The sequence below is a fragment of the Ceratotherium simum genome, chromosome 9 (genome assembly GCF_057802395.1).
Source record: "Ceratotherium simum simum isolate JZ-2026a chromosome 9, ASM5780239v1, whole genome shotgun sequence".
Classification (NCBI taxonomy): domain Eukaryota; kingdom Metazoa; phylum Chordata; class Mammalia; order Perissodactyla; family Rhinocerotidae; genus Ceratotherium; species Ceratotherium simum.
Window position 1 is genome coordinate 77,583,935 of NC_141908.1, and position 25,504 is coordinate 77,609,438.

The 25,504-nt window shown below is 36.8% G+C and overlaps 1 protein-coding gene across 11 annotated transcripts in view; it reads right to left on the bottom strand.

Annotated features, from left to right (window-relative positions):
- Positions 1-25,504, bottom strand: part of TRAK2 (trafficking kinesin protein 2) — a 63,935-nt gene that overhangs the window by 20,313 nt on the left and 18,118 nt on the right. For 8 of the 11 annotated variants that reach the window (XM_087435604.1, XM_087435610.1, XM_087435609.1 and 5 more), the window contains 4 exons: positions 16,931-17,217; positions 10,186-10,380; positions 2,250-2,326; positions 472-588 (listed from right to left, as the gene is read on the bottom strand). In XM_087435604.1, coding sequence (XP_087291730.1) covers positions 472-588; positions 2,250-2,326; positions 10,186-10,380; positions 16,931-17,021 — 480 coding nt within the window. In that variant the 5' untranslated portion in view covers positions 17,022-17,217. The remainder of the gene's footprint in view (positions 1-471; positions 589-2,249; positions 2,327-10,185; positions 10,381-16,930; positions 17,218-25,504) is intronic. The other 3 variants (XM_087435613.1, XM_087435612.1, XM_087435611.1) reach the window with 1 other exon arrangement.

The following is a 25,504-nucleotide window of genomic DNA, read 5'->3' on the forward strand; positions in this document are numbered from 1 at the left end:
TAACCATTCAAGTTAATAAATCAGATCTTGCTAAAAATATTTGCTATGGAATAAATATATTTCATAAATTTCTTTTCCTTTTCTCCTTTCATTTGGGTTTTTGCATAAAGATACTTCATTTGGGTATCTATTGTTTGGGTATAAATTTTTTAAAAATAAACTTAAGATAAGATCACACACAAAGTCTACACAAAGGGGTGAGGATAGAGTCGAATCTAAGCAGGGTACCACGAGTGTCGTAGCTACTACCATGGGCTTTTATATCGATTAAGGTGGAATCGCACAAGCACTCCTCTGTAGATAACACTTCATTTCTCTACTGGTTAGTTCAACAGTTGCCAACAAAGTCAACATGTACTGGTGTTATTTACCTATCTATTGTCATCACTTTGGGGACACCCAGGAAAACAAATTTCTCCATTGTCCTAGACCTAATTATTTCATGCTGCAAATACCTGATCAAAGACTTACTTGATCAAAGGCTTGTCCCAGTTGCTCCTCCAGGGCTTCATTTTGCTCAGACAAGACATGGTTCCGCTTTAAGAGAGCCTGTCCAATTCGAGCAGCTAGCTCCAGATCACGATCCCTCTGTTAAAATATCAAATACATCTTTCAAGTACAAACAAAATTAAATGGTAGTTTAGAAACTTTGCATTCAATTTTGCTAAACTCAAAAGCAATGTCCTAGAAAGTATCAAGTTCCATTTTAATGCCCAGATTCGACAAATGAACACAGGGCCTGGCACACAAGCGGTGTTTAACATATGTTGGTCAAATGAATGACTACCATAGTTACAAATGCAAGAGGGCATTTCTTTTCTTGATATCAAGTGAGATTTATCGATCACTCGATTAATTAGGATCCAGCAACTCAACCTTTAAACTTACAACTTTGTGGAATCAGAAAATCAATATACTCTTTTAATGAGGACAGGGCCTGGCACACAGTAAAAGCCCAACAAATATCTGTTGAATGCATTTGCCTATCAAGCATGGTAATGATACAGTAGGTATATTGAAAACAGTTCCAGTTAGGGCAAAGCTTATATGCATCCAGAGACAGAGGCTTAGAGGAAAGCATAATCAAGAGCCCTATTGTTAACTGGTGCAAAAATGATGACGTGAAATAAAATAGGGGATAACAGACTGAAGTTTTGAATGCAGGGAGGCCTATAGAAAAGCTAAGCAAGGCAAGAGTTACTCTTTCCGGGTAGATGGTGATACTTAGCAAGGGCACAGGAATCTCATGTACATGGTGGTGGTGAGGATTGTATTCTGTAAAACGGAAAACTGTCAATATATATCTAACTGCCTTATATATGAGCATGGGTTCCACTTACATTAATCACTACAAATAAAATAAAGCTTCTATCTTTCTACTCCATAGCATGTGAAAACAGATAGATGGATTATCTCCAAATTTTCAAGGCCCACTTAGCTCATTTTCGATATAGGCTAAGTGGCATACACAAAATCAATATGAGGAGCTGGGGGGAGAGGGGAGAAGGGTACTTCAAAGAGAAAGACAGTTTCAGTAAGATCAGCTGAATTTGAAGTGTAAGTAGAGACCTCTAAGACTACCAATTAATAGAGATACACTATACATACTAAAAATGTCACGGACAAAGTGAGCTCAAATAATAGCCCAAACCGAAAGGGAAAAAGAGAAGATGCTCCAAACTGCTGGTGTTGATTTGCAATGGAGCTGCTTCTTGAATGGGCAGCTCTGCTCCAGGTTCAGTAACAGCAAAGATTTATTAAAAAAAATTTTTTTCCCCCCTTTTTCTCCCCAAAGCCCCAGTAGATAGCTGTATGTCACAGTCGCACATCCTTCTAATTCCTGTATGTGGGACACCGCCTCAGCATGGCCGGGCAGCGCGTCGGTGCATGCCCTGACTCCGAACCCGGGCCGCCAGTAGCGGAGCACACGCACCCAACCGCCAAGCCACGGGGCTGGCCCCTTAAAAAAATTTTTTTCTTAAGATTGCTTTTCTAGGACAGGGAAGCCAGCCGGCACCACTATAACAACAACAAATTAAACTCTCTACAACTTCCTAACAACAAACTTCAGGAACCATTCTACTTCGGAATGCCAGTGCATGTCAGTTGTTCAGCTGTAACAACCTTATACAAAATAACCCAGAGCAAAGACATCATCATTTTTCATTTGATGTGCAAAATTTGATAGATTCTAAATGATCCTTAAGTTTTAGCTTTTTGTACTGAAGAAAGAAAAGATATATTCCTACCTCTGCCAGAAGATGTGTAACCATGTCGATGTCATTGTAAGTTTTGGTCATCTGCTCCACCCTGTCTGTGCCTAGAACTAAGACAGTTAAAAACAACTGTTTATAAGATTAAAAAAACACCAGAAAGTTTTAAATATTCATTGAATTGAAAGATAACAACAACAACAACAAACCCAGACTTTTACAAAAAGCCATTCAGGAGAATAAAAATATATGTGAAAAAAGAAAAGAAATGTTTCATGTATTAGACACTCAGGAAATAGACCAATTATTACAAACAAAATGTCCATCATACAGTGAACTAAGAAAGTATCAAATGATCACAAGGAAGTTACCTCCTGACTATCTCTGCCTCCCTCGGTAAGATTAGAATTTTGGCCCACTCACACTAGAGAATGTGGGCCTGGAGAATGGATTACATTGCCAGTTGGTTTATATCCTAATCTAAATTAAAGTTACTGAATGCTGAGTTAGTGAGGGGTTTTGCTATTACAAAGGAATTCATTTAGAATTCTGTTGTGATTGTCTTGAACATCTATGATCACCTACCATGTGAGCTAATATCAGTACACAAAGAATGGGACTTGTAGGACTTTTTGTAGCTCTGTTATGAACTATAATCCTTTTTAGCTTAATTGAGCTAAAATTAAGCTCAAGTTTTTAATTAAAAACCCTTTTTCTTTATGATAATCTTCATCATATCTAGGCCTTTGCTATAAAATAAATTGTATACTATACAGTTGGTCGAATCCACAGATACGAAACCCATAGACATGGAGGGCCAACTGTATATTCATTGTACTGCGCCATTTTATAGTATAAGGGATTTGAGCATCCTTGGATTTTGGTATCCATGGGGATTCCTGGAGCCAATCTCCCACAGATATTGAGGGACAACTATACTATTACTTGCATAATTCAAGCCCAGTATTTCTGCACTTCATAAACTGAGGAACTGCCAAGGCACTTGGATAATTTAGCCCCAAAGAGGACAAATATGACCCCAAAGATTCCAGTCACAATCAACAGTATCTTTTTAAGCTAATGATGTTTAATAAAAGAGGGATCTTTTTTTTTTTATTGCGGTAACATTGGTTTATAACATTGTATAAAGTTCAGGTGCACATCATTATACTTCTATTTCTGCATAGATTACATCATGTTCACCGCCTAAATACTAATTACAATCCATCACTACACACACGTGCCTAACCATAAAGGGATCTTTTCACTGGGGTACATTTCATGATACAGATTTATGTTTGACTTAGATTGATTTTATAACTATTTTGTCTTGAAGAAAAAACAGAGACTTGGAGGCAGAAAAGCTGAAAAGTGGAGTGTTATCACCCCCATTACGGAACCTGACTCTTAGAAGGGCCATATTTATAATATGGAGGTGATAACACTCATCTCACAAGGTCATGAGGACGTTCAATTATGATAATCTACTGAGCAGTATTCAGTAAACTGCTAACTATCATACAACTGTTTACAGATGTTCCTCTTCAGACACAACTGGTATATATGAAACAGCTCTGATTTTAAATTCTCTGTAAATAATTCACTGAGTTGGCAGTAGATACTATGATGTAAGTCATTTGTAGTTTCTCAGTCCCATCTCAACACTTGAGGTTGCCCGAAAGACACTATTAGACATGTTTCACTTTTTATCTGAGCTTTTAATTTTTCTTCCTAGCATCACTGCTTAAAATGAATCTGGGAATTACTCAGGGATTAATTATTAATGATAGTCTTATTCCTAGTTCAAAGTAAAATAAAAGTGCTGGGTTGATGGTATTAGGAGATAGCTAAAAAAGTTTTAAACTGAATATAATTAAAAAAAAAAAAAAACAAAACACCAAAACCTGGAAAGAAACATTTTTACTCCAAAGGAATTTATATTTACAAGTAGAGAAACTAGCCCCATAATTTAATCACGGGGCCAAGGGAAACAGGCTTGTGGGCCTAACGCATCTTCACAACTGAACGTGGTAGCATAGCAGGAAAAAAGGATTAAAAAATAAGGTAGATACAGGATGTGGTCTTTTCTACTTCTGGTCTCCATATAGTCATGTGCCGCATAATGATGTTTCGGTCAAAGGTGGACTGCATACATGACCATGGTCCCATAAGATGAGTACCTTATAGCCTAAGTGTGTAGTAGGCTGTACTATCTAGGTTTGTGTAAGTACACTCTATGATGTTCACACAACAATAAAATCGCCTAACGACACATTTCTCAGAACGTATTCCCATCATTAAACAATGCATGACTGTAATAAGATGAGGGAAAATAAATCACATCAATATATCTATGCTCTAAACTAGTTACAAGAAAACCAGCCAATGGTTGCACAACCAAATGTAAACTAGGGCAGTGGGTCTCAACTCCAGATTCTCATTTAACTAATTTGGAGGTGCCCCAGGGCACAGGTAGTAAGTAAAAGATGCCCAGGTGTTCTGATGTGGAGCTAGGGATGAAAACCAGATCCAGCATTAACACTCAAAGCAAGAACCAGGAATCCTGGAAACTCAGTCAAAAACAGTTTTTACACAACTGATTTAAAAAATACATGACACGGCTTATATTACATGGCCGACCAGAAGTCAAACTAGTAAGTTAAGGTTGTAATGAATAGCTGTGAGCTACAAGTCACACATGATGAAAGGGGAAGAGAAAATGAAGGATACAGTAACACAGAAAAGAAGTAAAACATGTTTTAGTAGGAGAAACTAAAACATATTTCCTATAAATGCTTACCGCCTGTCATGATCTGAGAATTTAAAGCTGAACCTTAAGAAGTTATCTAATTTAATGATCTCATTTTCTTGTATGAGGAACCTTGACTGAGAAGACTTACATGACATGGCCAAGACCACAAGCAAGCTATTAGTGGCAAAGCCAGGATAATAATGAGGTGAAAACAACCCCTATCACAGAAGGTCTTAAGAAAAAACTTAGGCCTAAGCATTCCCAGTAATGGGCTCTTTGTACAGTGCTGCTGTTTCTACCACAGCCCCACTAAGAACATCAAAAGGCCTTTACTTGGTGAAATACTATAGTATCCATCTGTGAACCCACGTTACAAAACAGCATAGATCCCAACTTTGTTTTTTAAAGTATGTGCATATCTATATATGTCTATACACAAGTGAGGCTGGAAGGATATACATTAAAATGTTAACAGTGGTTATCTCTGGGTAAGGATTATGGTTATCAGCTATTTTCTTTTCAGTTTTTTGCTAATTTTCCATGAAGAACAAATGTTATCTTTGCAATTAAAAAATAGCAGCTCTTGCTAAGTGGTTCCAAAAAGCAAAAATGAATTTTAGAATGCTTAAATATGTGTTATTATGGCAAAGAAGTTAGATAATGCAACGAGAATTCTTAGATTCTTATATTTTATGTGAAACAGTCTATAAACTACCAAGCCCCAAAGGCTGGGGCACCAGGGGCAGAGTTGCTCAATTGAGTCAGTCAGTCACAAAGCAGACAGGAACACAATGGATTCCTCTCTGCAGCCTAATCAGTTCTGTCTCCTCTTCCTTATCACAATACTCCTGATACAGACATGCGCTTGGGATGACTCCAAAAGTAGTCGGGGCAAAGCTCTTAAGTGTTCTCTTGGCATCTGGACATTGTGATTAAATGCTTCTAAAGCCATAGACTAATTCTTCCCTGGAATTCTGTAACCAAGAATGCAGAGATGGCCAAGCAGGCTGACTTTATTATAATTAATCCTATCAAATTATATTTTCCCTTCAGTTCTCAGCTGTTAAAATTAAAATGTTAAATGGTACAGAAATTAGCAATGCTTCATGTTTGTTTCTAGACAGGAACTTCCCTAACTCTCTAAAAAGAAACTTATACATCAGGGAGATGATAAACTTATAAAAAAATTTTTTATTGTGGTATAATTGACATATAGATAAACATTTTTACAGAACAATTTGCAACTTGGTTTCCGAAGGTTGTTAATTAATGTTCAACATTTTTGGTGTAACATTTGAAGGCTCTAATGTTTCTGAAAAAATATGGGGGGGTAATATACATAAGCACTTCACTAATTCTTACTTTATGTTCTAACTCTGCATAACTTTACATCAACTACTCCAATCTCACATTTTTTCAGGATGGGAAATGCCAATGTCAATCCATTTTGATATCTTTGTCATTTATATGAGATGGTGCTTGATAGTTCTTTCAAATGTCCCTTTTCAAGATCTAGAGTTTTTACCACACTCAATTTTAAAAAGACTACTAATTGTCATTACACTCCAACCTTCCTACACCAAAAAACAAAGCCAAAACAACAACAGCAAAAGAAACGAAACACAAGCACTGCCCACGTGGCATATAGCAAAAGCTGCCACAGCTCCTGACAACTACAGACAGGTCTTGAGGTTTTAACTCCAAAGAAGTGACGGCAGCTCTTGCTGCTATAATATAGAGATCTCTACAATACCAAAAACTGCCTTCAATAGAACTGAGACAGAACAAAAAGAAGGAGAATGATGATATATACTATCTAGGGCAGCCTTTCTCAACAGGGTTCCAGGGGACAATTAAGCCTTACATGTAGGTGATGATTTGGGTGACAATTTTCTCAGTTCTCCCAAGGATAATACTTAGCCAGTACATGACACATAGGCGATAAGGTCATCCAGTATACGATAGGTGTCTCAGGACAGATGGCTTAATTCTTTTGTGGAATTGGTTGAGAGGGCTGATCTGAGGAATTCTAAATCTGCTTACCTCTATGATCTGACCATGGTTAATACTTCATGAACATTATCAGTTATATTTCCTCTCCAGCCAATAAAGGTCAATGACTTTTTTTGTGTGTATATGAGGAAGATTAGCTCTGAGCTAACATCTGTTGCCAATCCTCCTCTTTTTTGCTGAGGAAGATTGGCCCTTGGCTAACATCCATGCCCTTCTTTCTCTATTTTTTATGGGATGCCGCTACAGCATGGCTTGATGAGCGGTGGGTGCGTAGGTCCACGCCCGGGATCTGAATCTGTGAACCTCGGGTTGCTAAAGTGGAGCGTGCGAACTTAACCACTACACCACTGGGCTGGCCCCCAAGGCCAATGATTTTTGAGGGTAGAGCTTGAAGAAAAGCATAACTACCAATCAGAAATAATAATTACTACAACTGTATTTCTCTGCAAAATTGTACATTCTCCCTAATTCCTTAAATTCTCTAATTAATGTCACTGTGAAATGACCATTTAGCTTTGGGTGACAAAACTTTATATCAGTGGGTCTCAAATCTGAGTATGATCAGTACTATTAGGAGGACTTGTTAAAACACAGACTGCAGTGCCACACCCCCAGAGTTTCTGATTCTAAAGATCTGGGGGTGGGCCCGAGAACCTGCATTTCTAACCAGTTCCCAAGTGATGTTGATGCCTTAAATAAAACTTATATAACCAATCATTTTCCCCCCTTTTTTTCTTACAGATTAGGAAGTAGTACAGGTGATCCTTCACCCCCCCGACCCACAAAACATCCTGAAAGGCAGATCAGGTTTCTATTTTTACTCTTCACTGCTCACCCTAATGCTCACTCTGGGTCTCATTCTTAATGAAATTAAGAAAACCCTGGAGTGACATGTTCTGCATGCAAAACATTCTTTGAGTATCTTACATTTTGTGTGTGTATGGCGGGGACTAGGATGGAATTATTTTTTTTGGACCTACCCAGTACTCTCAAGTGTTCTATTTTAAAAGTAAACAATCTCTTTCTGGCTTGGTGGGGGCTTCAGAGAACAACCAGTATCCTTTCATTCATGCGAGAGAGGCTCCCAATGCAAAACCCTGCTCATGCTTCCTTCCAAATTTATTTTCTTCTCACAGCTCTTTCAATTTCTTTATGTTATTGAAGAGAAAGTACCACTTCTTTTTATTAGCTGTTAAGTTCACTCTAATGAGCACCAGTGTCTACTGGTACGTGAGGGGAGCGGGGATAAGGAGGGGCTGAAGGAGCACAAGGGAGTGAACCGAGGATGGCTTGCCAGGTACTGAATAATTATTCAAAACCACAAATCTTGAAATCTCAAGGGGATAGAAAACTGTGGGAAAGGGTAAGAGAATGTTTTGTATCTTGCTTTTTAGAACCTTGGCCTATTCGCTAAATAGTAAATCACTTACCTTTTACATTCATAAGATGCAAATTCATAATGAAGTTTATTTATAGTTGTGTGAACTGTTAACCCAAAGAATTGATACCTTTAAAATAACAGTGACATTAAAGTACAACAAAGATAAAGTATAATGGACCAATTATAATCCCGGCCTATTTGCTTCATGGTCTTAGGTATATCATATATAGTTCCATTTTCATATTGTTGAAGTAGAACTAGTACCATTAGACTAAAGGAATAGGATAGTTTCCTAGAGCCTGGAAGTACGGATCTATATTATCCTAGTATCTGAAGTTTTAAATTGCTCCCCTGAACATTAGGGTTTGTTTTGCATAAAGTCCTAAAAACCAGGTATTTTAGAATTTGCTTATCTTTTATTTTCCAGTCTTTTTATTTAAAATTCATCCTAAAAGTAACTCCATTAAATCATGATCTAAGACATCTTCCTAGCTACAGTTCCACCCCTCAGTGGCCTGCAGGACAAAGAACTGGTAAACAAAGGCGCACTTTTTGTGCCACTTTATCAAAATAATGACAAACTAAATTTATCCTGATGAAATTTCAGTTTGAAATTTTCTTCTCATAAATCTAAAAACTTGTGGAACAAAGGGAAATGAAAATCAAAAACAGTGTTCCTTCTAAAAAGCATTTCCCAGAAAATCTCAAGCAAGGAACTTCTCAAACTAGAAAGTTAAGAAAACCTGAAGAGACTTAATTTAATATTCAACTATTTAAAAGAATTACTGAAGATAGAAATAAAGTTTGAGTTTTCTGATATTTCAATTCAAGTTTAAACAGTGTTTACAATTCTTTTTCTGAGCAGTTAAATAACCTGGTCCTAAGAAACTACTATTAAAAGCGAGTTACTGATTACTATGAAAATGAGTATTTCACAACAATCATTATCCAGCTACAATCTTTAAAAACACTGAAGCACTCACTGGGAAAATGTCTAGGTTCTGATGCAATCTCATATCTAATTCAAATGGAAAGAATTTCACAAAGACACCAGTGTTGAACTTGCAGACTTATTTATATATTCTAACATTTTTATAGTGAATGAATAAAAAAAGTAAGCTCAGCCTGAATGCAGATTTTTGGAATGAGGTCAAAAATAAAGAACCCTCCATACGTTAAACTTTAAAAATGTTCTATTTAATTTTGTCATTTCTAAGAGCTTGGTGTAAAACAGAGTTATTTTCAGGACGAATCTGGCTTAGCCTCTCACTGAAATATTCTCTATGAATCCTTAAGTAAATAATGAAGAGTACTCTACAGTGTGCACTTATTTCTCCTTGGCATTATTAAAACTACTCATGTATCCAAGAATCCAAGAAATACGCTTCTTATGACTGACAGTTCCTGTGACTGTGTTTAATAAGGAAAATAAGAGTCAAAAAGCTGATGGCTCAGGATATCAAACTATTGGGATAATAAGTGTTGAGAGATATAAAGGCATATTAAATTTTTAAATAATTTCACTACTTTTTTTTTAAAGTTCATTTTTCTACTCAGTCTGAGGAAAACATCAAGTAAAAGATGGGAGAAATGGAGACATGTGAGTATGCTTGCAACCCTGGACACTCAGAGTCATAAGAATGACAAATTTTAGCATCAGACATAACACAATTCGAATCATCTCTTCATGCAGTTAAATCAGTTCGAGTTAAACTCAGTACACACCGAACAATGGCTAGGGACGTCAAACGTTTTAAAAGTCAACACCAAGATATTCATGATCTTTATTTAAATGGACAAACTCTAAAGGGGTAAAAAATACTCACTCATATAACGGAAAGTCTCTTCAGCGAGGACTGGAGAGAGGGCATCAGATGCATGTTGCTGCTGGTGTGGGGAACGAGTCCAGTCTTGATTTTCATACAGGAAGAGAGAGTCCACTCTCAGCTTATACTGGGGTAGCTGTTCTTCCAGCAAACTCACCAGCTCAACTTCAGGGAGATCCTCATTGGAGCAGACATCTAAAGAGGAGACGCCACGTAAATGAATCTAATGTATTTCAATTTACTAGGCTACAGAGAAAAATTGGTGAAATTAGTTTTGCAAAAGTAGGATAATCAAAAAAACACGAGCCAAGATCATTTCTCCACTGATTTTTATTAATATATCCTGGTACTACAGTTGGTCTTTCTCTAGCTTTCTTTAATATGAGAACTTCTATAGTAAAAATAATACCATGAATTTTAATTGTACCCTATCTAAAAATATATTGCTTAGTGAACATAACTATGTTTTTAAGGTTTAAAATGAATTTAGACAAATTTTTTATTTCCTCCTTATCAATCTATTTAGCGCTGCTTAAAAGAGATCACATCTCAAATAACTTATATGCTTGGAGAAAAAAGGCAACACAAAACTACCAGTAGAAATTAGCCAGTTCAAAAGGAATAAAATTACATCTTTTATAATAACAGAATTTGAACTCTGTGGGAGGATTCTTCAAAATTTGGGAAAACTACATTTTAGTATACTCTCACAGCAGCTAGATTAAAAAAAAAAAAAAAAAAGAACATTTAGTGGTTAAACGTTAACCAGTAAGGTTAACATTCCAGCACGGTGTCCAGCACCGGTCCTGGAATAAGTACTTTATCATTTTTATTTGAAAGATATGGTACATTTAAAGTCCTAAATACCTTTCCCATCACTGCTCTCTTACCTGCATACCTCTAACTCTCCCACTGCATACACATCTCTGAACACACCCAGGCTTCTCTGCCTTGAAGTGTTTGCTCCTAGCTTCCTGTTCCAAATACTGCCCATCATTTAACACCTCTCAAATATGGCTGTTTACAAAAAAGGGAAAGTTATCCCTTTTAACGTGCTTAAAATACTAGCACTTAAAATAGAGAAAATACAGGATGTCATATGAACCCTCTCACTTTTTAAAGAGATCTGGTATTTCCTTTGTGGGCAGTGTAAAGAAACATGTTCTAACTCTGGGAAAGAACAACAAAGTTCATCTTAAGAAAACATACCTTTAAAGAGTAAATTTCTACAACTTGACCTTAACTTAACAGTGACAATTTAATAAGTCAAATACAAGGAGGCTGACAATATCACACAACCCTATTCACCCAGAAGGACAAGCAGTGGCTTCATAACCACAAAGATGAGGTACACTTATAACCTTATATATGGTTCTAAAGAAGCTCTCAACCCTTAGCAGATCTCTTAAATAAGAGCCAAACTCTACTTCTATGAATTCCACATGATTATCCAAATTTTTCCTGCCACAAATATATCACATATAGATTGTCATTGTAATACCTGTGGGAAGAGAAGTTGACTATAAATAAGGCAGAATTAAAAACAGATTCTTAGGCATTCAAGGGTAAATTGGAAATGAAGAACAAAAGTAATATTCATTAAAAGAGCTACGATTCCCTAGAAATTTTTTTTAATTAGCATTAATAAAATTCTGTGAAAATTCAAGGTTACCAATTCCCTACTTCCAACAGTCAGGACAATCAACAAAGATCATAGCAGGGTCATGCCTAGTGGTAGTAGGGTTAAATTACTGCTAGAATAAAGCACACAAGAGTGTGGTCTAGAGTGTGATCTAGAGACCTACATAACAAAGATTAAAGAAAAGTCACAAAAGGATTGATCTTATCAGCTAGTAACGTAAGGACCTGTCAAAACAAATTTTAACAGTCTTCCAAGGAAGATAACAAAATCCAAATATCTAACAATGTAACATTCATAATGTTCAGCGTTCAATAAAAAATTACTAGATACAAAAAGAATAAGCAAATTGTAATCCATAACCAGTTAGAAAATGAGTCAACAGAAACAGGCCGAGGGATGATAAAAATGATAAAATTAGTAAGCAACAATTTTAAAAGTTATTACTAATATGCTCAAAGATTTAAAAGGAAAACATGAACTTGATGAAAAGAGAAACATAAGATATATCTATATTTATAAAACCCAAATAGAACTAGAGTACAATATCTAAAATGAAGAATTCATTGGATAAGATTAACAGACAAGACATTCTCCAGAAGAACAGTAGACTTAAAGGCATAGCAATGGAAACTATCTACAATGAAGCATAGAGAAAAAAAGACTGGGGAAAAAAAGAACAGAGCATCAACGACTTGTGTCACAATATCAAGCAGTCTAACATACGTGCAGTTGCAATCACAGAAGAGGAGAGAGGTGAGAGTGGAAAGAATATTTGAAGAAATAATGACCAATCTCTTACAAATTTAATTAAAACTATAAACCCATAGTTTAAGAAAGCTCGATAACTCCAAGCAGGATAAACACAAAGAAAACTCAGAGACAATCCTAAAGCAGAAAGAAAAAAAGAGACACATTTCATCTCAGGGAACAAAGACAAGAATGATTTCCATAGGAAGCAATGCAAGGTGGATGACAATGTAATATCATTGAAGTGCACAGTCATTCAAGCACATAGAAAAGTCAACTTAGAATTCTGTATCAGAGAAAACACTTTTCAAAAAGGTGAATAAAGACTTTTTCAGATAAGCAAAAAACTGACTATTCATATTACAAGAATGTTCAAGTTTTTCAGGCAAAAAGGATATGAGATGGAAACTTCAATCTACAAAAAAGAAATAAAAGTGACAGAAATTGTAAATATATGTGTAAATATATAAGCCTTTTATTCTAATTTATTTAATTTATAATTGTTTAAAGCAAAAATAACAACAATGTAATATGTGTACAACATATGTAGACACAAACGTAATGGCAACAACAATATGTAGGACAGTAGGAAGAAATGGAAGAATACTGTTGTAAGGGTGTCACTTTTGAAATAGTGTAAAGTTATTTGAAGACAGGTTAAAAATTTATATTGCAAACATAGAGCAACCACTGAGAAAAATGAGAGCTATAGCTAATAAGTCAATAGTGGAATTAATATGGAATCCTAAAAAAAAAAAAAAAAAAAACAATTCAATTCAAAAGAGGGAAAGAATGAGGAAAAAAGGAATAATGAACTTTAAAATGGAACAAATAGGAAACAAGTAGGAGTACAGTAGACTCCACCAAACTGATAATTATATTAAATATAAATGGTCTAAATACCCCCAATTAGAAAGTAGAGATTGTCAGACTGGATTAAAAAAAAAAAAAGAGATTTAACTATAAGCTATAAGCTATCTGCAGGAGACGTCCTTTAAATACTCAGATAAGTTAAAAGTAAAAGGATAGAAAATGTCATAATACCAATTCTACATAAACTCCGAAAATAGATGAGGGAATACTTCACAACTCATTTTATGAGGCCAGCATTACTCCAATACCAAAATCAAGCAAAGACACTGCAAAAAAAGTATAAACCAATAGTTCTCATGAATGGAGCGCACACACACACACACACACACACCCATAACAAAACATTAATAAATCAAATCCACAACATATAAGAAAGATAATACAACACAACAAAGTAGAGTATTCCCCAGGAATGCAAGGTTGGTTTACAATTCAAAATTGAATCAACAGAATTCACCACACTAAAGAGTAAAAGAGAAAAACCATGTCAATAAATGGAGAATAGGCATTTGACAAAATTCAACCCATTCATGACAAAAACCTCTCATCCAACCAGGAAGAGAAGGACACTTTCTCAATTTGATAAAGTGCATTCTCAAGAAACTTAATGGTGAAAGACTGTAACTTTTCTCCTAATACATTGGAAATAGGGCAAGAAGGTTTGTTCTCACCACTTTTACTCAAAAATATACTAATATTCTGTCCCATTCAATAAGGCAAGAAAAAGAAAACACATCCAGATTGAAAAGGAATATGAAAAACTGTCTCCATTTGCAGACAATGTTATGGTTCACGTAGAGAATTCTAAGGCATCTATAAGAAAGTTAATAAAACTAAGTAAGTTAAGCAAAGTTGCAGAACACAAGGTCAATATAAGAAGAATTAATTTCATTTTTATATACTAGTAACAAACAGCTGGAGAATTAAATTAAATAATGCCATTCACAGTAGCAGAAAAAAACAAAATTCTTAAGATTAAATTTAATAAATTCTGTCTAAAAACTGTATAATAAAAATGACAAAATACTGTTGAGAAATTAAAGAAGATCTAAATAAATGGAGAGGTATATCATGTTCATGGATTAGAAGATTCAATAGTCTTAAGATGTCATTTCTCTATAGTGTCTATGCAATTCCATTCAAAATTCCAGCACTCTTTTCTAGTAGAAATTGACAAGCAAATTCTAAAATTATATAGAAATGTGAAACATCTAGAATGGCCAAAATAATTTTTGAAAAACAAGAATGAAGTTGGAGAATTTATACTACCTGATTTCAAGATTTACTATAGAGTTACAGTAATCAAGGTAATGTGGTACTATGTATGTAAAGACAGACTTAGGGATTAAAGGAACAGAAAAAAGTCCAGAAATAGACCCACCCACACATATATAATCAAGTGATTTTTCAAAGAAATTACCAGGTAATTCAATAGGGTGAAAAATGATGTTTGCAACAAATGATGAAGGAACAACTAAACATTCAATTGGAAAAAATAAAATCTGGACTCTAATCTCATTCTATACTAATAATTAACTATAAAATGAACCACTGACCCAAATGTAAAAGCAAAAACTATAAAACTTTTAAAAGAAAACAAAGGACAATATCTTTGTGATCTTGAGGTATACAAAGACTTCTTAGAAACGACACAAAAAACATGAACTATAAAAGTAAAAACTGATAAACTGGACTCTACCAAAATTTAAAACTTGTGCTCTTCAAAAGACAGCATTAAGAAGGTGAAAAGGCAAGCCACAGTCTAGGAGAAAATATCTGCACTCCATTTATCTAACAAAGGATTTACATCTATACATATATATTTCTTTTTGTGTGAGGAAAGTCGGCCCTGAGCTAACATCTGCCAATCTTCCTCTTTTTGCTGAGGAAGACTGGCCCTGGGCTAACATCCATCCCCATCTTCCTTCACTTTATATGGGATGCCGCCACAGCATGGCTTGACAAGCAGTGCATCGGTGGGTGCCCGGGATCCGAACCTGCGAACCCCGGGCCGCTGCAGCAGAGCGCGCGCACTTAACTGCTTGCGCCACTGGGCTGGTCCCCAGGATTTACATCTAGAATGTATAAAGAACATTAACAATTCAATAGTAAGGAATTTTAAAATGGGCAAATGATTTGAATAAACAACTCAAAATAAGATCAAGAAATGGCGAATACGCACATGAAAAGATGCTCAACATCATTAGTCATCAGGGAAAAATAAATTAAAACCACAAAGAGGCACCTAGTAGTACACAACTACTAGAATGGCTAAAATCAAAAACACTGACGTCACCAAGTATTGACACTGTGAAGCAGAGGGCAGCAAACTATAGCCCGCAGGCCACCCTGCCCGGTTGTAAATCAAGTTTTATTGGAACACAGTGACATCTGTTCTTCTATGTATTGTCTAGGACTGCTTTTCTGCTACAACAGCAGAGTTGAGTAACTGCAACTCAGCAATAAAAACGAATGAACTACTGATAAATATCACAACGTGGGTAAATCTCAAAAACAGTCTGCTGCATAAAAAAGCCAGACATAAGAGACATAGATTAATTTATATGAAATTCTAGAACAAGCAAATTTTATCTATAGTGACAGAAACAGATCAGTGGTTGCCTGGAGCCAGTGGTGAAGAGTGGGGAGATGTGCGGACAAGGGAACTTTTGGGGGATAATAAAAATAGTCTACAACTTGATTGTACTGGTGGTTACACAAGTATATATATTTGTCAAAACCAAACTGTACGCTTAAAATGGGTGCATTTTATTGTCTCTTAATAGAGATATCTCAGTAAAGCTGAATAAATACAGAAAAAAACTTTGGGTTTAGATGGGTCTCAGACTTTTTTGGAGTTTTAGAAAAGCAGTACTGTGCATTTACTTTATAACACCCCCAACCGATTTGTAGCAGCACCACATATTTAAATACATTAATACATTTTCAGCAAACATTAATATTTAAACTGAGATAAACCTAGAAATAGCTGCACAGGTCAGGTTTTGTGGACCAATGAGTTTTAGAACCAAAGTTTAGAAAAAACTTTGGGTGTTCAGAGATTTTTTGGTTTAATCTGGCAGGTAAGAGCTTTTGGGTCTGTTCCCGTGTTTGTATACTCTGTACGTCCTGAGAGCCTCTTCTGTACTGGGGACTGTTGTCAGGTGCTTGCAGGTACACAAACACAAGCAACTCTGTCTTTGCCCTCTGGAGACAGGAAGATGAGTATGATGCAGTTCCTGCTGACCAGGGGCTCACATGGTACGAGGGAGTCAGACAGAGACAAGGAGCGGCACACGAGGCAGATTTTGATAATGTGATAGGAGACCAGAGATGGAGACATCAATTCACTCGGTCCCTGAGGACACCAGGCTGGAAAGGGAGGCCAGGGTTTCATCATGGCGGGTCTTATATGCAGGACCGAGGCGTCTGCATTTTATCCTGTAAGCAACAGCACTTCAGTACTTATTAAACCGGACTCACCAGTGATGCTCTCTGAGTCTCTGTGATCGATATTCATGAGGTTTTCTTCACCTGTTGGTGATGTAAGAATAGCATTCTGGGATTGACTCATGCAGGATCCTTTCTTGCTTTGGTTGAGAAGGACAGCTTTGGTCTGAAGCAGAGTAAAGGAAATCCATCAAGCCATTCAACAAAGAAATAGATCTGGTTGTACGTATATTTTTAAACAGATTCTTTTCTGATGAGTCCAGTGACATCTGCAGCAACGAGTGCTCTCATGTGATTATCATACATTGGACAGTCATGACCTAAAACAAAGAACACATCCAGTGACTTTGGAATTCAGAATGCTCTTTAATAACAGCAGTCCAACTACCCACAATGTCTGTCATTAAGAATGTTTTCCTAATGATACACACAACAACATGGATAAATCTCAAAATAATTATGCTTGATGAAAGAAGTCAGACCAAAAAAAGTACACAGTTTATGATTCCATTTATATGAAATTCTAGAAAATGTAAGCTTATCGATAGTGACAGAAAACAGACAAGCGGCTGCTTGGGGTTGGGGAGGAATTACCAAGGGGCAAGAGAAAAGTTTGAGATGATGAACATGCTCATTATTTTTATTGTCTGATGGTTTCCTAAGTGTATACATATATCAAAACTTATCAAATTGTACACTTGAAATATGTGCATCTAATGTATGTTAATTATAATTCAATAAAGCTGTTTAAAAAGTTTTGAAGATAACTGGACTGTTTAAAGTAAAATAATAACAATATATTGTGGGAGCTATAACATAGGTAGAAGTAAAATGTATTACAACAATAGCACAAAGGCCAGGCGGAGCAAAAAGGAAACATACTGTAAGCTTTTATACTATGTACATGAAATAGTAAAATACCCACTAGAAGGCAGACTGCGGTAAGTTAAAGAAGTATACTATAAACTCTGAAGCAACCAAGAAAATAACTCAAGAAAAATGAGCCAACAAAGGAGATGAAATGCAATACTATAAAACAGCGTTTCTCAAACCTGGCACTACTGACATTTGGGGCCGGATAATACTTTGTCATGCACATCGTAGGATGTTTAGCAGCATGCCAGTAGAATCTTCTCCCCAGACCCTCACCCTGTTCTAACAACCAAAAATGTCTTCAGATATTGCCAAATGTCCCCTGGGGGGGCAAAATCGCCCCTAGTTGAGAACCACTGACACAAAAGATGCTCAACCTCAGTTATAATTAAAATAAATAAAAACGTAAAGAAAATATTTTTCACTCATTAGACTAGCACACATTAAGTTTTATTATATTCATTGGAGAGGATATGGAGAAAGCTGCACTCATACTGCTGATAAAAGTGCAAATTGGTACAAGTTTTCAGAAATGCTATGTGGCAATGTCTACCAAACTTTTAAATGCACATACACCAGAATTCAACAATTCTACCACTAGGAATTTAAACTTTGGATATACTCACCAAGTATGCCAAGATGTAGGCACAAGGATGCCCACACAGTATTTTTTTTTTTTTTTAAACAACTGGAATCAAAATGTCCATAAAGAAATGGGTTTAATAATGGTATATACAAAGGAATACAACACATTAAATATATGTGTGTACTTTTAAAAAAACCAACCAGGAATTGTTATCAGTTAGGGGAACTTTGTTCAATACTAATTACAAACCTAGCTCTATATCAAAAGACAGTCTCTACTTAGCAACTTCCAGCTTCTATTTATGGCTGATTAATTCTCATGCCTACTATTTACAGACATTGTAAACATTCAGTGTTTTTCAAGAGTTAGCCCCAAGAAACAGAAAGGAACAAAATAAAGGCAGTGAAAGAGACTGAAAAATGGTCACTGGGGTGAATAGAGAAGCACTCTCAGCAAATACTAGGAAAGGGAGTTTCACTGACAGAAGGAGCAACAGAATTAAAAGTCAATGGGGAAATGTGGTTTAAAAAAGGGGGTGGGGGACCATAAAATCAACAGTAACCTTCTAGAAACCAGTTCAGCCAAGAGGTTAGGCCCAAAGCTAGGCGGCAAGGAGTCAAGAAGTGGGATGGTAAGAATGGAGTTTAGTGGGTACAGACCAAGACTTCCAACACCCAGACTTCCAGACTTCCACGGACCAGTAAAATTTCAAAAACTTCTGTGGTTACTGGCATAGGTTTTTTTTTTTTTTTTTTTTTACCATTTCTATTACTCCATAAACTAAAAAACATTCTATAAGGAAAAAAATTAAATAGTGAAATAAACAACAGTGCTTCCCTAAGGGACTTTTGTCATGTTGGCATTTAATTTTTCTATATTTAAACTCAGAAATTTTTAATAATTTTTTAAAATTCTATTATATATATAACTATTTTCTTGAAATATGTTTGTCAATATAGCAATCTGCACTATCCAGTGCAACATGAAGTTCAAAAGTATTTGTTCAGGTACTCTAATTTTAATTCCAGTTGTCAAAAATTCATTGTCATTTTTTTGTGTAAGATTAGCCCTGAGCTAACATCGGTTGCCAATCCTCCTCTTTTCACTAAGGAAGATGGGCCCTGGGGTAACATCCGTGCCCACCTTCCTCTACTTTATATGGGACACCGCCACAGCATGGCTTGACAAGTGGTGCGTCGGTCCATGCCCAGGATCTGAACCTGCGAACCTGGGCTGCCGAAGCAGACTGTGCGAACTTAACTGCTATGCCACAGAGCTGGCCCCAAAAATTCATTTTCATATCCAAGAGCAGTCTATTGTATGCAACTGAATTCTTCCCCATGTATCTTACTGTCCAAATTGCCGTTCCTAAATCAATCACTGCAAGGCGAATGGAACTAAAATCAGAGCAAACCAGTGAAGATTTGCTCACCTCTGCCCCCCGAAATCAGGAGGAGGAAGAAAGCGGCCTCCCCTGAAGTACAGGACTGCCAAGCATCTGAACAAACTCCCAACTAGAAGAAGGGGGAGGAATGATGCCAACAAATCCCAACAAAGCTCTAGAGAATTGCTTTTCAATTAGTTTTGGAGGTTTTGTTAATGGTTTGGTCCTAACTCTTACACAACAAAATCCCAAGACGATTCTTGGGTAGGCCACCAAAAACCACCTGCCACATAAGTATGTCACATATAATCTTTATCAAGGTCTTTTAAATTATAATACTCCAGGGACCCCGATTTATAAATTATGAACCCAGTGATATATTTAAAAAAATAGAATGGCAATGCAAATATAAGAATAAACATGCTAGTGTGTAGCAGGCCATGTAGCGCAGCTCAGCAAACTACTGCCCGTGTGCTGAATTTGGCCTGCCATCTGTTTCTGTATAACCTGTCAGCTAGGAATAGTTTTCACAACTTTAAATGGTTGAAAATAAATCAAAGTTAAAATGTTTCATGATATGTAAAAATTACACTGAATTCAAATTTTAATGTCCATAAATCAAGTTTTATTGGAACACTGCCATGCTCATTTGTTTAGGTATTGTCAATTGGCTTCTCAGAACAGACTTCTACTCTCTACATGTACAAGTGCATTTAAAAGTTATTTTCAATTTCTAAGAAAGCATTTTTTAAAAAAGTAATAAGTTACAAATTTGCTTGTGAAGATGCAAGTGGAGAGGGGAGGGAAGATAAGGAAGAAAGTGAGAGAAGAGAGGGAGGCAGATAAAGAGAGGAGATAAAAGCAAAGTGCCTCTCATACTGGTCCAAACTGGTTCTTAAACAGAACTGTGGTTCTTAATCACATTTTAATCAAAGACGGTTGTGAAAACCTAATGATAACCTTGGGACCTTCTGCCTGTCGCTCTGTTACACACTAGCTTGTTTAATCTTATATTTACATTACCATTCCTATTTTTTCATATTTACACATATCACACAGGAATACAAAAAACTGGACTCCAGATCTTGGCTCTAGAGAATTGCTTTTCAATTAGTTTTGGAGGTTTTGTTAATGGTTTGGTCTTAACTCTTACACACAAGAATAGAGAAAAGCAAGTTGAACATAGAACTAAGCCCATCTCCAGAGTCATGCAGGAAGAATCTAGACCTGCAGGGCAATCCAGGAACCTGCCCAACCTGCAGACTGCACCAGGTCAGGGATCATCCGGAAATGATACGTCTTTCCTGGTGATGCTTTAGAACTAAGTAAACCCTTTGGATACACCCTAGTCTAGACTGAGCTCCTCAGTAGGATTAGTTTGGAGTAGCAATGCTGAGTGTAGAAGAATATATGCAACTTTGCATTAGACCAGCCTCAACTTTCATCTTCTTTACTGGTTTTCTGACTTTGAGCACATTATTTAACAGTTCCTCACTGTCCAGATGGGAGTAATAATTAACTACTCTTTACAGGGAGTGTCAGGTATGAGGACTAAATAAAAATAGTCCTGACACACAGTCGACACTAAAATGCTTATCCCCTTCAGCTTCCCCCTTTCGCTTGAGCCTGAAGAAAAGATGATGTCTTCTGCCTAGTATTTCTTAAGTTTGTAGCTCAGCAGTCAACTCTGAGCTCAGAATGGCTACCCTGTTTGACTCTGTAATAGATGTAATCTAAAGATTATCTCTGAATAATCTTCATATAGAAAGAAATAAGGACTAAGAAACTGTGGTCCTAGCAATAAAGTGACAAGTGCCATAAAGCAGGACCTCTGAGGGCGATTACTGAAGCTCATTCCTTCATGGATTCTGGAGAAGGGCTGCTTATAATAAAAAGTGTTACCTATAACTAGTACTTGTATCCACAGCATAGTGGCTGTATTAGTTTCCTATTGCTGCTGCAACAAATTACCATAAATTTGGTGGCTTAAAACAATACCAATTTATTATCTTACAGTTCTGAACACCAAAGGACGAAATGGTTTCAACGCACCAAAACCTAAGTATTGGCAGGGCTGTGCTTCCTCTGGAGACTCTAGGAGAGAATCCATTTCCTTGTCTTTTCTAGCTTCTAGAGCTACATTCCTTGGCTCAGGGCCCCCTCCTCCATCTTCAAAGCCAGAAGCACAGCATCTTCAAATCTCTCTCTCTGCTTCCACTGTCACATCACCACATTCTGCCAAATCTCCCTCTATCTCCCACTTATAAGTACACCTATGATTACCTTCGAGGCCCAATGGGATAATCCAAGATAATCTCCCCATCTCAAAATCCTTAATTTAGGCCCTTCTGCAAAATTGCTTTTGCCATATAAGGTAATATTCACAGGTTCCAGGGGCTTAGGATCTGGATATCTTTGAGGGCCATTATTCAGCCTACCACAGTGGTTAAGAGCATAGACTCTGGTGCTAGACTGCCTTGAACCCCAGCTTCACCACTTATTAATTGTATGACCTTGGCCAAAGTACTAAACCTCTTTTCTTATCTGTAAAATGGGCCTAATAACAAGGCCTACTTTATCAGGTTGCTATAGGGATTAAGTAAGTTATGAGAGGGTAATAGTGGCACCTACCTCAGAGGGTCGTTGGGGGAATTACATGAAGGTAATACATGGAAAGCTCTTAGAACAATGTCTTAGAATACAGTAAATGCTATGCACATATTAGTTATTATTATTTCTATCACCCAAATAGTACTATTTTATTATCATTATTATCACTGTACCTAACACAATGTTGGGCACAATGTAAACCCTGCTTTACTGCTTTAATGGCATCTTCTCTCAACATAAGAAGTCACATTTACTTCCTGACCCCTGATAGTGATGTTGGTTTATTCCCACTAATCATTTTCTCTCTACCTCTCTGATGCATGCAGAGTCAGAGTCCCAAACGTAGCTAAAACTAAACTCTGGCAAGCACAAACATATTTTCAGTGCCTTTCCTAGTTTGTAGACACATATTCTTAGTATTTTCTTGAATATCATTTACTGCCCATGCTGGATCTTTTAGAAAAACTTGGCTGCTTTTCTTTATAAAACAATCAACCAAGCACGCATTACTTAACAAGAAGCCAGCCTTTGTAATTCACGCACATTTAGAAGAAAATAAAGTAAAATAGCCAAGTGACTTATTTTAATAGGAATGAGACTTGAAAAGAACAACCAAAACATGTCATTGGTATAAATATTGCTGGCAGAAAACAACACGGCTCATGACTTAATTTAGCCTAGCCATGGAAACTAAGTGGTCAACACTGAGTGTCTAAATATAGGCCCTGTGCCCTAAAAAAAATCTTGCTACTTCCTTAAAACAGGATACTCCGGCCAAAACAGCCTTATAGAAAGGGCTAAAAACAATTCAGAGAAACTTCAAATCAACAGGGGTGCAGAGCTTGGAACTACAGTAAATATAATGATTTAACAAACATTTAAATTGGAAACATTTTTAAATTTTAAAATAACACTTTGAGGACTAATTTAAAATACATGTTGGCCGGCCGGCCCCGTGGCTTAGCATTTGGGTGTGCACACTCCGTTACTGGCGGCCTGGGTTCGGATCCCAGGGGCGTGCCGACACACCACTTCTCCGGCCATGCTGGGGCCGTGTCCCACATACAGCAACTGGAGGGATGTGCAGCTATGACATACGGCTATCTACTGGGGCTTTGGGGGAAAAATAAATAAATAAAATTATAAAAATAAAATAAAATAAAATACATGTTGGCTGCTGATCTGCATGCAGAAGTGGGAACAGTGCCAAGGACCAACTCCAGCCCCAGCTTTTGTAGGCAGTGGCAACCCTGATCCAGACACAAGATAAACCGTATAATCTAAAAAATAAAATAAATGTACCATATTCCTATATCAAATAATAGATTTTTGACAAAGACTCACTAATTTTAATGTATCTGGCTACATCAAAAATAAGATTTACAAAAAAACCACAATAATTTTAAAACCAGATATCGAACCACAAAAAGACTATATGATGGCTTCAGTGCTAACAGCTGAAAAAAAAGGGAGGAGGTGGTGTCACTATCAAAATCCAACCTGAATAGTGAGCAGCAGCCCCACAAAGGCAAAGACCACACAGCACATCAAGTCCAACTGCACTGATGCGCCACAGTACATTACATTGGCTACCTCCAACACAATTATTCTACCAGCAATTTCCAAGTTCACCCTGAGGAAATAGGATTTGTGCCCAGGAAACATTTTGTCCCTCTTTTCTAGCGCCATTCAATGTAAAGATCAGTAGGGTTTTCAGAATACGAAATATATGGAGGCAGCTCTACTTACAAACAGGCCAGATTCCAAAAGGCTGTTAAATCCATTAGCTTAAAAGTCCAAAACCATGAGTGAGATTTAGGCTTATGGGGTCCACATTTCCTTTTAGTTGATATATTTTGGGCATTTTTTTTTAAACTGCCCTGTTTTGTTTACAATGAACATTTGCTGAGGCAGGCAACCCCTCCCTGCCACAATCTCTACCAACAGGAGAAGGGAGGGAACCTCTGGTAGCTAAGGAATTCACCCCCCCCCCTTCACCTGTAGATTAGAAAAGGCCTTGGACCCAGGGGGCCATCTGTGGTTTTTGATAAGTTTCCACAGCAGCACTTGCATTTGCCATGCTTAGCCTTTAAGCCCTTGAACAACTCACTCAAAGCTGAATTAACCTTTGACTAAACAGGCATCCCACTTCACCGCTGATCCCTGCCGAAACCATTTCAGACATTTACGTTCCTCCACCTTTGGCCGACTGTCAACTGCACAGCTACACCTTTTTTCACACATTGTGGGACTGTCCAATCGTGTATTTAACATGTGTAATTTTTGCACCTTCTGTTTTTTACACTATATCTACTTTTGTATCTATCAGTCTATCACTACTAACACTACTTTTAGGGACAAAATGGGGTTTGTAATATTTATAAAATACCTCAAAACCATACATACATAAAACAAACATGCTATAAATAACAAGGGCTGAATAGAAAATGACCCTCTGCTGGTGATCAGCAGAGCTGACCCTTGCACTGAAGCATACTTTGTCCCTACCCAGAAAGTTCCTAAGTTACACCTTTTAAGCAGGTGAGTTTGTGTATCAAAAGATTTATAAGAAACAAGTGGGACTTTATCAGATTAAAGAGCTTTTATAAGACAAATGAAACCAGAATCAAGATGAACAAACAACCAACTAGCTGGGAGAGAATATTTGCAAAACATACATCTGACAAGGGGTTGATCTCCATAATATATAAAGAACTCACACAACTGAACAACAAAAAAACAAACAACCTGATCAAAAAATGGGCAGAGGAAATGAACAGACACTTCTCCAAGGAAGATATACAGATGGCCAATAGGCACATGAAAAGATGCTCAACATCACTAATCATCAGGGAAATGCAAATCAAAACAACACTAAGATACCACCTCACGCCCGTTAGAATGGCTGTAATCACCAAGACAAAAAACAACAAATGTTGGAGAGGATGTGGAGAAACAGGAACCCTCATACACAGCTGGTGGGAATGCAAATTGGTGCAGCCTCTATGGAAAATGGTATGGAGATTCCTCAAAGAATTAAAAATAGAGATGCCCTATGATCCAGCCATCCCACTACTGGGAATCTATCCAACGCACCTGAAATCAACAATCCAAAGAGGCTTATGCACCCCTATGTTCATTGCAGCATTATTCA